General features: G+C 43.1%; 3 protein-coding genes across 3 annotated transcripts; all 3 read left to right on the top strand.

Moving 5' to 3' along the window:
• The first annotated feature begins 902 nt into the window (after positions 1–902).
• On the top strand, positions 903–2048 carry LOC124192273 (serine hydroxymethyltransferase-like). Its single transcript, XM_046585490.1, has one exon. It carries the CDS (start codon positions 903–905, stop codon positions 2046–2048), a length of 1146 nt encoding a protein of 381 aa, XP_046441446.1.
• A 2587-nt stretch (positions 2049–4635) lies between these two features.
• LOC124192264 lies at positions 4636–5655 on the top strand. The gene has a single exon (XM_046585484.1). The coding sequence runs from the start codon at positions 4636–4638 to the stop codon at positions 5653–5655; it is 1020 nt and encodes a 339-aa protein (XP_046441440.1).
• Positions 5656–6787: 1132 nt separating this feature from the next.
• Positions 6788–7324, top strand: LOC124192256. Its single transcript, XM_046585477.1, has one exon. It carries the CDS (start codon positions 6788–6790, stop codon positions 7322–7324), a length of 537 nt encoding a protein of 178 aa, XP_046441433.1.
• The last annotated feature ends 6635 nt before the right edge of the window (positions 7325–13959 follow it).

Raw genomic sequence — 13959 nt, 5'->3', positions numbered from 1 at the left:
AACGGCATGACAACGTATCACTCGTTTCGTGAGGTGCCGAAAGGACAGTGGTGCTACAGTATGCACTGCCCAACAACCGCAGATGGATGTGGTGCAGAAATTTCTGGCAACAGTAAACAAGAGGCAATCGATAAGTGGAACAAAAGATCATGAACGAACAAATTAAACTACTCGCTAAACAGGCTGGAATTAATCTAACTCCTGCTCAATTCTCGCGTGTACTAGAAGATGAAGTTGATGAATTTACAATGCAAAATTTTGCTGAGTTGATCGTAAAGGAATGTGCCACCGTTGCAGATAAGTATGTAGGTGAGGGAGATATTGATATTGCAGTAATAATCAAACGACATTTTGGAATTAAAGAATGAGTAGAGATAAGCATATTAAAAAGCAATGGATTGATGGTGAAACCTCTGATAGGATTACTGTCCTTAACCTAATAGACTACCGTGATTTCTTGAAGAAAGAGTTGAAACTTTGGAAAAAAAATCCGAAAACGGAAACTAATCCGAATGAATAGTGGATGCATCCCGAAGACGTATCAGGAAATATTCAGAAAATTGAGGCCTTGAATTTGATCATTATAGACTTTCCAAGAATAACTGACTGACTATATGATGAATTTATTTAAACGTGGTGTGGAAACTCTACGCCAACCAGACCGTAATCCTAGATGCTACGAGTTGACTGACCAAGAGCGACTAAATAAAATAAGAGAGTGGAATAATCGTAACATCTGGAACGATCCTTCATTAACCTATGAAGACGCATTAGCACAAGACTTACCAAAGAATCGATACTACGGAGCATGAACATGACCATTAATGATGTTGTTGCCATCATAGTTATGATAGCCATATTGGTGGAAGTGCTGTGGGATTTGAATAAGAATAAGGATAACAATGATTGACCCTAGAATCGAAATAGCCTTGTTGAATGAAGGCATTAGACAAAACAGCACCATTGAGTTGATTGCCAGCGAGAACTATACTAGTCAAGCAGTAATGGCTTTATGTGGCAGTATACTGACCAATAAGTACGCCGAAGGCTTGCCTGGTAAGCGTTATTACAATGGCTGTGTCAAAGTGGACGAGATTGAAAACATTGCTCTTGAATATGCTACTTGGCTATTTGATTATGCCTATGCCAATGTTCAACCACATTCAGGCGCCAATGCTAATTTAGCAGTGTTCACAGCATTCTTTAATCCTACAAACACTGTGGTCGGTATGGATTTGGCTTCAGGTGGACACTTAAGTCACGGCGCTAAAGTCAACGTCAGTGGCAGTTGGTTTATCTCGCAGAACTATGGCGTTAACGAGCAGGGACTAATTGACTACGATGCTGTGGCACAATTGGTTTTGGACACTAGACCTAAACTAGTTATTGCCGGTGCTAGTGCTAACAGTCAAATCATCGATTGGGATAAATTTCGAGAAATTGCTGACTCAGTAGGTGCGTTATTGCTGGCAGACGTTGCCCATTATTCCAGACAAAAGTTAGGTGGTGAGTACCCTAGTCCATTCCCATATGCCAATGTGGTTACCACTACAACACATAAGGGACTGCGTGGACCCCGAGGTGGATTGATACTCTGGAACGATCAAGAGTTTTCTAAACAACTCAACTCATCAGTGTTTCCAGGTACACAGGGTGGTCCACTTATGCACATAATTGCGGGCAAGGCACAGTGTTTCTATGAAGCCCTACAGCCCGAATTCAAAGACTATGCCAAACAAATTCGTGTCAATGCGGATACAATGGCAAAAGTATTCATTGATGCTGGCGTCTATATCGTAAGCGGTGGTACCAAGTGCCATATGTTCACAGTCGACGTACGCAAGGAATCGATGAGCGGGCGTGAGTATGCAGATAGGCTAGAAGCACAAGGTATCACTGTGAATAAGAACGGTGTGCCTGGAGAGACTCGTAGCTTTGCAGAAACTTCTGGTTTACGAATCGGCGTAGCTGCCGAAACTACCCGTGGACATGATGCCGCTTGGTTTGAAGAATTAGCTACGAGAATGGTACAGATATTAAAAGTGTAATATGCTAAAGCTGATAGGTGATGCAGACGTATTTGATAACATAGCCCTTGATGATCTTTGGTGTGTGGACAAACTAATCTTATCGAAAAAGTTAGGTCATAAATGTGGTCCTGCCGGTATGCCTCCTTCTGTTCCTGGTAATTACATAGTTCGCCCCGTTATAAATTTAGAAATGATGTCAGGTGGTCGGTGCTACAGTAGTATACCTTAACTCAGATTCAATTCCTGATGGATACTTCTGGTGTGAAATATTTGATTTGACGCCATTTGAGCTTTGATTATGAATGGGGAGAACAAGTGTTAGCAGTTGAAGGATTCAGAGATGATCCTGAAAGATTAGATAGGTTCAGTCGTTGGACAAAAGTCGATGAAGTTTTTAAATTGCCAAAAATATTACAAGTTGTTGCAGATAAATATCAATGGTTTAATATAGAGGTCATAGGAAACTCTATCATTGAAGTGCATTTCAGATACAGCGATGATTTTGCCAACCATAATGCTAATACAGTTATACCTGTTTGGCGTGAAGATTTCTATTCTAGTCCTGCAGGAGACAGACTGTGGATTTATATTAAAGGACTAATATGTTAGAAACAATATGTGATGTTATGTTAGACGCATACAAGCGCAATTGGATTACCAGCCGTGATGGTAACGTGAGCATTCGTCACCACGACCGTGATCACTTTTACATCACGCCCTCCGGTGTGCGTAAGCAGACTCTACAACCCGATCAGTTTAAGAAGATTGGTATTGAGTCAGACTATTATGATCAGCCTCCTAGATTGATGCACACACATAAAGAATTAGAGTACACTGAAATTAGTTCTAAGTTAAGACCTAGTGGAGAATTGGCATTACACTTCGGACTACAGAAAGAACTGGGTCAACACTCAAACGATGTTCGAGTGGTAGTACATGTACATCCTACTTACTGTATTGCAGCCATGCATGCCGGGATTGAATTAAGTACAATCAGTGATGCGTTTCCGGAGTTGAATAGATACACTAAGGTAGCACCAAATGTGGGTGATGTGCGTCCTATCAGTCAAGAGCTTGCGGATCATTGCCATAGTAGTTTAGAGCTTGGCAAAAAGGGCAATATCGCTTATGATATCGTAGGGATTAAGGGGCATGGTGTTGTTGCTATCGACACAAGTCCATGGCGTGCTTATGAACACATTGAACGCCTCGAACACATTTGTAAGATAGTGTTAGCGAGTGGCATTAAACGAAACTAAAGGATTGATATGGTTAGAAATGTAATGTTAGGATTGACTGCACTAGCCTTTTTGGCATTCTTTATTCTTGCTGTAATGGGAACTACTGTTTCTGCGTGGTTGGTAGTGTTTTGGATTATCCCGGCACTGATTGACCAAATCGCTACCCGCATGTTTGATATTACTTGATATGAGTACAGAAGAAGATAAATTCAAGAATAGTAAGCGTAGGCTTAAAGATGAGGCCACAGTAAAGCGGCAAACAAAGATTGCAAAGTCTGCTGGCGCTGATATCAGTCAACCGCACAAGTTCGCTAAGACTCATGCTATGACCTGCGGTAATCCAAATTGTGTAATGTGTATGAATCCGAGAAAATCTGTTAATGAGTTGACTTAACAAGATAAGCGACTTTTTCAAGACCTTGAAAAGGTAACCGATAAACGTAGTAATGGATTAAAAAATGACTGCTAATGGATGGCGTAAGAGGCAGATTGCCGAGTCTAAAGAAGACCTGATGACTAGGTCCCTGATAGAAGATGAAATTGGTATCCTAGAGGCCATGCTATACAATAGCTCGGGTAACATCAATGAAGAGATGGGCATAGACTTGAAGGCTAGTCTAGAGCTAGCAAAGGCAAGACTTAAGACTTTTAATAGTTGACAATTTTTGTCAGGTATCGGTTGACACTCTTGGTATGGTAGAATATAATATAGACTTAGAACGAAACGAAAGAACCAAATGTCAAATTTTGCTATGTACACCAAAGAAGGCGATCTAGTCGCCCAAAACATTGTTAACCTTTCTAAGTCTGCCGGTCTTGATTGGACGCAGACTCTTAGCGTTGTGCGATTCGTTGCAACCCAAAATCCCGATCTGTGTGGAGAACTCATGGACACTGCTGTTCGTGAAGTTTTCTATGATCATTGCGAATTTACAACAGACTTTTACGTCTAACACTTGACGCTACCAGAATCCTGATATAATAGATTCAACACAACAGACAAGGTATCATCATGGAAACAATGACCCGCCTCGAAGAACTTCAATCCATTTACTGGGACATGTACAAGGATGCCTACGGCTATCGTCTCCGTGGTATCGACACCTCTGCTTGGACTGAGGCCGAGTTCACTGCGGAATTTGAGCAGATGTGCCAGGTCATCGAGCGAGAAAACATTGCTCGGGCGGCTACTGAGGAAAAGGCATCAATTGCCTTCGAGATGCCAGTGCAGGCCGTCATTGCCTGTGGCGCTAGCGACCGTGCTATGGCTCTTCGTTGGATTCATGAAGCAGAAGGCTCTAATGGAGACGATGAGTATTTGTAGGTTTGCCCTACCGTTATTTCGCAAAATAAGGAATTAAATCATGAGAAAACTTGCCACTATTCGTGTTATTGACGAACTGCATCCCATCGAAGGCGCTGATGCCATCGAATGCGCCGTTGTAGGTGGATGGAAAGTTGTTGTTAAGAAGGGTGAATACGCTGTCGGTGATCTGGCCGTGTACCTCGAAATTGACTCTTGGGTGCCGACTGAACTTGCCCCGTTCTTGTCGAAGGGCAAAGACCCACGTGAGTTTGAAGGCATCAAGGGCGAACGCCTGCGTACCGTGAAGTTGCGTGGTCAACTGTCGCAAGGTTTGTTTCTACCATTTGATGTTCTAAGAGGCGCAGTTGTCATTCTTGCAGAAAGTGCCGATGTATCCGAGTTTCTTGGCATCGTCAAGTGGGAAAAGCCCATGAATGCCCAACTTGCTGGCATGGCAAAGGGTAACTTCCCATCACTGATTCCTAAGACTGACCAAGAACGTATGCAGAACCTGAAGAAGGAAATTGCTGGCGCTGTTGAATCAGGTCTTCAATTTGAAATCACTGAAAAGCTTGAAGGCTCTTCAATGACCGCATACCTGATTGATGGCGTATTCGGTGTTTGCTCACGTAACGTTGACCTGAAAGAGACCGAGGGCAATACGTTCTGGCAGATTGCCCGTGAATACGACATTGAGGATAAGATGCGGATTGCAGGCCTTAACAATTTCGCAATTCAAGGCGAGTTGATCAGACCTGGCATTCAAGGCAACATCTATAAGTTGAGCAAGCCTATGTTCATGGTGTTTGATATGTACAACATTGTGACTGGTTCTTTCTTAACTCCGCATGATCGCCGTGCCCTTACCAAGGTGCTAGACGTTCCACACGCTCCTGTGCTGATGGTTGACAAAGACCTCGGCATGGGTTCTATTGATGAGATTCTGTCATGGGCAGAAGGTAAGTCTGTAATGGGCGATATCGTCGGACCAGAGCGTGAAGGCATCGTGTTCAAAGAAGTGAATGGCGGTATGTCTTTCAAGGCCATCTCTAACAAGTATCTTCTCGGAGAAAAGTGATGACCAAACTAACTAAGGAACAAGCAATTGTTATCACAGGATACACTGGCATCACAGCCTAAAACTTCGGTGACTTTCATGGCGATGTTGAGAGGCGTCTAGGTCATCCTTTTTTTACACACCAATTTGATAATAAATAATTTATGGAAAAAGTTCAAGAACTTTATTATGCAGATTTTCTGGAAATGGTGGCACAATAATGACTGATACAGCAGAGAAGCCAAAAATGTGGCAGTTAGGAGTCATGATTCATGGCTATCGATTGCAACAAACATGTGGTGCTTGTCCTGAGCAGTACGATGTATTTGATGACATTGGTCAGCAAGTAACATATTTCCGCTTGCGTCATGGTGGGTTCCGAGTGAATGTGCCAGACTATGATGGTGAAGAAATCTATCACGCCAATCCAAAAGGTGATGGCGGATTCTTTGCCGATGAACGAGTTCTTTATCTGACTGAAGCCGTTATGGCAGTGCAAGAATATTATATCAATCGTCGATGGGACAAAGAAGATTACATTGGTGTCGATATTAATCGTTGGACTGATACAGAATTTCAAAACGACTAAAGGAGAATGATATGGGATTAGATAGGTTTGCATACTCGGTAAAGCCCGAGAACGATAGTGATGTCAGTGACCTTGAATACCCAGATGGTGAGCGTAGTGAAATCACATACTGGCGAAAGTTCAATGCATTTCACGGCTGGATGGAAAATCTATATAAATCTAAAGGCGGTACTGACTCATTCAACTGTGTGCCAGTCAGACTGACGCTAAAAGACCTTGACCGATTAGAGGATGAACTTCCTGATCTTAAACCCGTAGAAGGATTCTTTTTCGGTGGTCAGGAAATTTACCCAGAGGACATGATTCACTTCGGCTTTCCATTGCAGATGCCCGAGATATCATTGATACGGGGAACATGGTATACTACGATTCGTGGTGGTAATTAAAAGGAATAGAATATGAGATTTGCGTTAGCTAGTGATGTGCTTTTAGATTTTTGCACCTATTGAGCTTAGGAAAACTGAAGGAGCTGACGTACTGGCATTGTCTGGCGATATCTGTGTTGCTTAGGACCTAAATGATCGTGCCGATCCTGCCATTCTTGGTTTGACTAATAAGAACAACATGTACCATGAGTTCTTCCAGAACTGTTGCCGTGAGTTCAAGGATGTTATCTACATCTCTGGTAACCATGAACACTATCATGGCGATATTGCTAAGACCCATGAACGGCTGACAAGTAAGTTAGACTACCTGTCCAATTTGCATATCCTCGAAAAGGAGTATGTTACAATTAAGGATCTGACATTCATTTCCAGTACTCTTTGGACTGATATGAACAAAGAGGATCCTGAGACTTTGTATGCCGTCAAGGGATACATGAATGATTACCGAATCATCATGGACTCTTCTGAGCCTGTTCACTATCGTGACCAAATTGGTAACTTCCATACTCGTGATAACCACTTCTCTCCTCAACGTTCAGTGAGAGAGCATAAAGAGATGCTAAAGGTAATTGATGATGTTACAAAGCATATGGGTTCGGAAAAGTTTGTAGTGGTTGGACATCATGCGCCTTCAAAGATGTCTACTAAGCCTAGGTATGCAGGTAACTTCATGGTAAACGGAGCTTACTCTTCTGACTTGTCGCAGTTTATCTAAGATCGACCAATGATCAAAGCGTGGACACATGGCCACACGCACGATAACTATGACTACATGATCGGCACCACTAGAATTGTTTGTAATCCTCGGGGCTACGACGGACATGAAGAGATTGCCGACCACTTTGAGTTGAGGTACTTCGATGTTTGAGTGCATGATTCTAGGCGATAGCATCGCAACTGGCATAGCACAGCATCGACCAGAGTGCCTCACTTACGCAACTGTAGGAGTCAATACTCGAAAGTTTGTCACTGAGCATATAGCAGGTAACCTATCAGCCAAGACTGTGATTATCAGTCTTGGCTCTAACGACTCAAAGGATATGAAAACTCGATCCGATATGTTTGCTTGGCGGCAAGGCTGATAGAGTGATCTTGGTACTGCCTGAAAAGAACTCTCCTGCTAGGTCCTCTGTCATCACTACATCCGACATGTTTAAGGATACAGCACTGACCATAGACAATTTGAGTAAAGACGGAGTTCATCCTACTGGAAAGGGCTATAAGGAATTAACCGCAAAGACAAGATAATCATAAATGACTATATCATGGAAAGAAGAAAGTTTTTACGTAACGGCGGTATCCTTGCATCATTCTTCGGTGCTGGAGTAGCAGTTGCAAGCGAGTCAGTACCTACTCCTTCAGTGGAAGCACTGCCGGTGCCAGTTAAGGAAGACGTTAGTCATCTAGCTCCTCCTCAAGCGGCTAACACTCTGCATATAACTGGATCGTATTCAACTGATAAAGAGGTCCAAGAACGAATGCGACTCACATCCGCCGGGTCGCTAGGCATTGGCACCTCTCCGTATCTGTTTCATCCTATGAACCAGGTCGTTACTCATTCTGTCTCGTTGGCCGTAGGTAAGGACAATCGTTTATGGATGAAGGTCGGTGATACGTGGCACCGAGTAGCTCTGGAGTCGTAATGACTCAAATACAGGAGTTACTGAATCTTCAGGCCAACTTATCCAACACTGGAAAGAAGGTTTCTGATGAATACCGTAACGTCTACATTAAGATCAAGGAGATTCGTGGCACTGAGCCTCCTGTCTGTTGGGGAGAGGATGACTGTTCGACATTGATCCTGTCGCAGTGTCCTTGGCGCATAGACTGCGGATAAATTTACGAAAGTTCTTTACATTACAAATTTTCTAGTTTATAATGAGTCTTAATGATGAAAGAGGCTATGAACTACACACTGATTACTAAAACGGGTAAAGTCTATACTTTCTACATCCTGGCAGTAGCCCAGACGTACCAAAAAGCTTACGGCGGAACAATAATGATAAATGAAATTTTGCTTGACAAAGTTGCCGCCTAACAGTACAATACACCATCACTAACTGGAGTTTACTATGAAAAAACTTGCCGCTTTTTTTGCAGTTCTCGCATTTGCAGTTCTTTTATCGCTTGTCCTCTCAATACCCACAATGTTGCTTTAGGACTGGTTGATGCCGACAATCTTTGGCTTGAAAGAAGTCACACTTTTCCAGGCATGGGGTCTCAACTTCCTGTCAGCTATCCTGTTCAAGACCACGGTCACTAAAGAATAATCGTGGAAGTCAATCAGGAAGACCTGACGTATCGCCTACGTAAGCAGGCTGAGATTCGCAGGCAGATATCCTCACGCAAGAGCGTACAAGAGGGTAAGCCTGATAGACTTGCCGACCTCCTCGATGAGGCCTGCCGACGAGATTAATCGACTTGAGCAGTTCATCGAGGATGCGTTTAAGGCTCATCCAAACTTGGATTTAGATATAGAAACATATGACTAAAGAACACTACGACTATCTGATTGCTCTCCGTGATTCTGGAGTGAAAACATGAGGGGAGCCACTCCCTATCTACAAGATCGCTTTGATCTTACTCGTAAGGAGGCTAGTGCTATTCTAGTCGAATGGATCGAGACATTTAAAGGTTGACAACTCCCAAGAACCTGCTATAATAGATACATAGCAACAGAGAGAACACCATGGAATACCACATTGAAGCAGGTTCGAAGACAAAAAGGTTCATAGAATCCCTTCTACCATCAATGCTAGAGCAACTAAAGCTAATCAGAAGCCGTAGGCTCTTGCATACCATAGTTGACGGAGATGATGGTCACAGTGGCCAGACCATACCTTTGCTAGGCATCAACACTTTGCTAGTCGTGCTTAAGCCCACTCGACAACTCCACGATTTGGGTATAACCCTAGCCCACGAACTGACCCAAGTGACACAGTTCGCAAAAGGCACACATCAGGTGACTCCGAAAGGCAAACGTTGGAAGAGCAAGTTCTACGGACAGAATGTTGCATATTTGCAACAACCTTGGGAAATCGATGCCTTTGTCAAGGAAGAGTTGATCTTTCGTAGGGCTATTGAATAACATTACGGTTGACAAGTCTTTTGAACCTGATATAATAGAGACTTACACATCAAGGAGTAGACATGCTTACAGTAGAACAGACCACCCGCAGCTACACTGGCAAACCCGGCTGCATGTGCGGGTGTAATGGCACGTACAATGACAGCGAACGTGCCCGCAAGATGGCTATCACTGCTCTGCTTAAAAACCCAAAAGCACGCTATGACAGTTGGGGCGAGGGCGAGGGTGCGGTGTTTGTTATAACTGCTACACGAAATCGCTGCTTGTATTTGACAGCAGAGGGCGTTCGTTCTGTGGCTTCTATGGGCATAGAGCCCGAGTAAAGTAGAAGGGCATTGGTTGACTCCAGTGTCAAACTGCGTTATAATACATAAATAGACAACAAGGAGCAATGATGCGTAGAAAACAAGCAGACAGAATGTCAGAGCCCGCTCGCTATAAACAAATGACTGAGCAAGCCCAACAGCGTGTTCAGGATCGCAAGACCGGCCTGTACTACAACCCACAAAAGGCTTTTGACGCTATGATGAACAAGCCAGAGATGGTTGCTATGTTTAAGCGTTTGAAAGTTCGTTAAATGAGATTGATATAGCAGAAGTTGTGATGGGAACACTGTACAAAGTTTCAATAACTGAATACGATTGTGGTGTCCAGAGGGTTGATCCTGGTGACACCAAGTTTTTCACTACGTTTGAAGAGGCTTGTGCCTACAAAGCACAGTGGGAAGAAGGCGGCTCGTATGAATGCTTCTGGCGTGGCAAGATAACCCGAGTGTAAAGACATCACGGTTGACAAGTCTTTTAAGCCTGTTATAATAAACCATGATAAAACGAAAAGGAACTGAAATGATTACACTTACTGGACTGACCGAGGATCAAGTAGCGCTACTCGATTAGATGTGGGCCTATGATACAATGGAAGACTTCAATGAGTTTCTAGAGACCCTAGAGCCAAGGGAAAGAGTAAAAGCCATGCGACTCCAAAGACTGGTTCTTCTGGCAGAACTAGACAATGTTATCGCAGAAATACCTTTGACTGAGGTCAACGAAGTGCTTGACAAGTTTCGCCTTTAATGTTATAATAAATTTTTAAAACGAGGAATTGTTTTGATTGGTATGGCAGTTTTTTTTCTGATACTCATGATGTTTATCACAATGGCGTACGGAGCATGGTCTGACGCTAGCAACGATGAACGGATGTTCGTTCTGAAGGTAATAGGTAAAGTGGCTCTGGTCGCACTTATCGCATTCGCAATTTTGTTTGTTATCGTTAACGTGTTCTAAGGAGTATCATGTTTAGTGATTTTCTCTAGCGTCCCTGGTATTTTATTCTTGGGTTTCTTTTGTGTTTTAATCTTTTTTCTTATGAAGTTATCTGATGAATCGTGTTATTAAACTCTCTATTGTGGCCGCAGCCGTTGCTTCGACTTCTGCATGTACTCGTATTGAGACTGGTGAGGTCGGTGTTCGTGTCGGCTTTGATAATCAAGTTCAGCCTGGTGAATTGCTTCCTGGTTCGTTCAATCAATCTTTGATTGGCAACATCCTGACATTCCCCATTAAGGATGTGAACGTTGCCCTTAACGACATGACACCAATCGCTAAGGATAACTCCACCATGAAGGATTTTGATGCTGTGGTAGTCTATAACATCAACCCACAACAAGTGGCTGAGTTGTACTCTACTAAGAACAAGAGTTTTCACGCTGAGATGAAAGGCGACACCTATGTGATGCATAATTACATTGTTCAGAATGCACGTAATGCCATTTACAAAGCGGCTCGTAAATACGAAGCATTGGATATGGCAGACGCGCGTTCCGATATGGAGACCTTCATCAAAGAAGAAATCGTTCGCAACATGGCTGAAGAAAAGCTAGATGGTGCAATCACTATCAGCCAAGTCCTGATTCGTAACGTAGTGCCTGCTGACTCAGTTGTGGCAAGTGCTAACGAATTGGTCAAGGCTAAGAACGAATTGAAGCAAAAGGAAGTCGAAGTGAAGACCACTGAAACTGAAAGCCGTCGAATGGCTGCCCTGGCTAACAACTCTGGTAGCTCTATTGCATTCATGCAAGCCCAGGCAATCTCTGAAGATATCAAAGCAGGTAAAGTAAAGACCATCGTTGTTCCTTCAAACTTCAATGCTCTGATGATGAACAAGTAAAGGTAAAGATCGTGGCAACATTCGTAACTTCTGACCTGCATTTTGGTTACAAAAACATTATGAATTTTTGTCCTGTCACACGGGCAAGATTCAGGGACGATGTTGAATATATGAATGAGGCCATGGTCAAAGAGTGGAACGACTTGATCGGTGCCGAGGATACAGTCTATATCCTGGGTGATGTATCATTCATGAGTGGCTATAATGCTTCTCTGATACTGAAGAGACTGAACGGTATTAAGATTCTGGTTGAGGGTAACCACGACCGTAAGACGCTGAATGATGTTCACTTTCGTAATCAGTTTAAAGGAGTCCACAAGTACCTCGATATCAACTACAATGGCACTAAGGTCTTGATGTTCCATTATCCTATTGCTGAGTGGGACCAAATGCATCGTGGTTCAGTCCACCTGCATGGCCATCTGCACGGAGGCGTCAGCGGTATGTAGAAGTATCGTTGTCGTGATATGGGTATGGATGCTACTGTCATGATCGCTATCACAATGGAGGATGCCATCGCTAGTGCCATGAAAGGCGAGATTAAAGGTCACCACTGATCAAGTCGCAGTCCTTCGAAGCCCACGCAAGTGGGCTTTTTTACGTGTGTCATAAAAGCAACACTAAAAATATTTTAAAAAGGTCTTGACATAACCCACAGTTGGTATATAATAAGTTATTGGTGTGAAAGAAAGACCAGAAATGACCAAGTTTGAACAAAACGTTAGCTTTGACCAGTCGCTGAAGGAACTCATGCGCCTTAAGTCAGAGGAATGTTCCTATGCTTATACATCGGGCTACCTAGAAACGATGGTAACTTCGATGTTCCGTTGACTGCCTGCTGCCGAGCGCCAAGCTGTGATGCGTGATATCCAACGATCACTTGAATCCGTAAACGCCTAAGGAGAACCACATGGCAAAACGTAAAACTGTTTCTATTGAAAAGATGATACGAGCCGTCAACTCTATGTGTAGAGCTACTGCACCAGATCGTGCTGACGTTCGCCAAGGTGCCATGTATGTCCTAGAGCTTTCTTCATGAGACAGGTAACTATAAGGGCTTTCGTTACCTTCTCACTGGTGAGTGCGAGGGTGCACCTGGTGTAAACTATCAAGGCAACATGCCACATCCTGATATCAATCTTCGGTTTGAAGGCACTGATCGTACCCGTGTTGAATACTACTCTTAAGACTGGAATTGAGGAATGAACGAACGAATTAAAGAACTTTGGGAAGAAGCCGTTTACAGTGAATCCTTAAATTCTTCGGTGATCGAAGAGTTTGTCGAGTTGATTGTGCTGGACACAATGCAGGTTGTTGCTAACCAATTGCCAAGTAATGTCTATCTTGATGTAGCCAGTGCGATAATTGAACATTACAAGAAAAATTGATGCTACTCGAAATTCTAGGATTTGTTCGAAGAAATATTTGGCTTTGAGGGTTGACAACTACCCGAACCCGTGTTACAATAAATTTTATTTGAAAGAACTTATGTCTCCAAAAAAAATTGCCCTCACGAAGACTGCTATGATTGTAGGCGCTGGACTTCTGTTCAGCCTCGTTCTAAACGTCATCTTTATTTTCCTTACAATAGCCCAGATCGGAATCTTGTTCTGTGTCGTTGGACTAGCAATTCTTGCTAAAGTCGTCTACGACATCGAACTGTCCAAGGCAAAGTCATTAGATGAGTTAAATAAACTTTCAAAAGATTTGCCAACCTCTTAAATCTGTGTTATAATAAACTCAACAAACGAAAGAACCTAAATGAGTAAAATTTCAGACCTGAGCTACGATATTGAACAACTTTACATTGACGGCCTCACTGCCCGCCAAATCGCTGCTGAACTTGAGTGCCCGCTAGAGATTGTCCTTGGTGCCCTTGTGGAAATCAACGTAGAGTGTGCTGAAGAAATTGCAGACTTTGGCTTTATTGATGTAGGCGGAATAAACTATGATGAAGTTCGATACCTTTCACGTGGAGAATACGATGATCAAGCGTTTAAAACAAACCCAAATGTTTCGCCTCTGCATTGGACCTGCGAGTTTTTATGCCACTGCCAAACAGATTCGTAACGGCATTGGTGACTTCTCTAAGTGCA

This window comes from Daphnia pulex, chromosome 1, assembly GCF_021134715.1.
Source record: "Daphnia pulex isolate KAP4 chromosome 1, ASM2113471v1".
Lineage (NCBI taxonomy): Eukaryota > Metazoa > Arthropoda > Branchiopoda > Diplostraca > Daphniidae > Daphnia > Daphnia pulex.
The sequence above is the reverse complement of the archived record's forward strand: the minus strand, read 5'-3'. Positions and strand labels throughout refer to the sequence as shown.

Bases quoted from the DNA above. Each gene is read 5' to 3' on its own strand.
- LOC124192273 (XM_046585490.1), top strand. From the start codon at position 903: ATGATTGACCCTAGAATCGAAATAGCCTTGTTGAATGAAGGCATTAGA.
- LOC124192264 (XM_046585484.1), top strand. From the start codon at position 4,636: ATGAGAAAACTTGCCACTATTCGTGTTATTGACGAACTGCATCCCATC.
- LOC124192256 (XM_046585477.1), top strand. From the start codon at position 6,788: ATGTACCATGAGTTCTTCCAGAACTGTTGCCGTGAGTTCAAGGATGTT.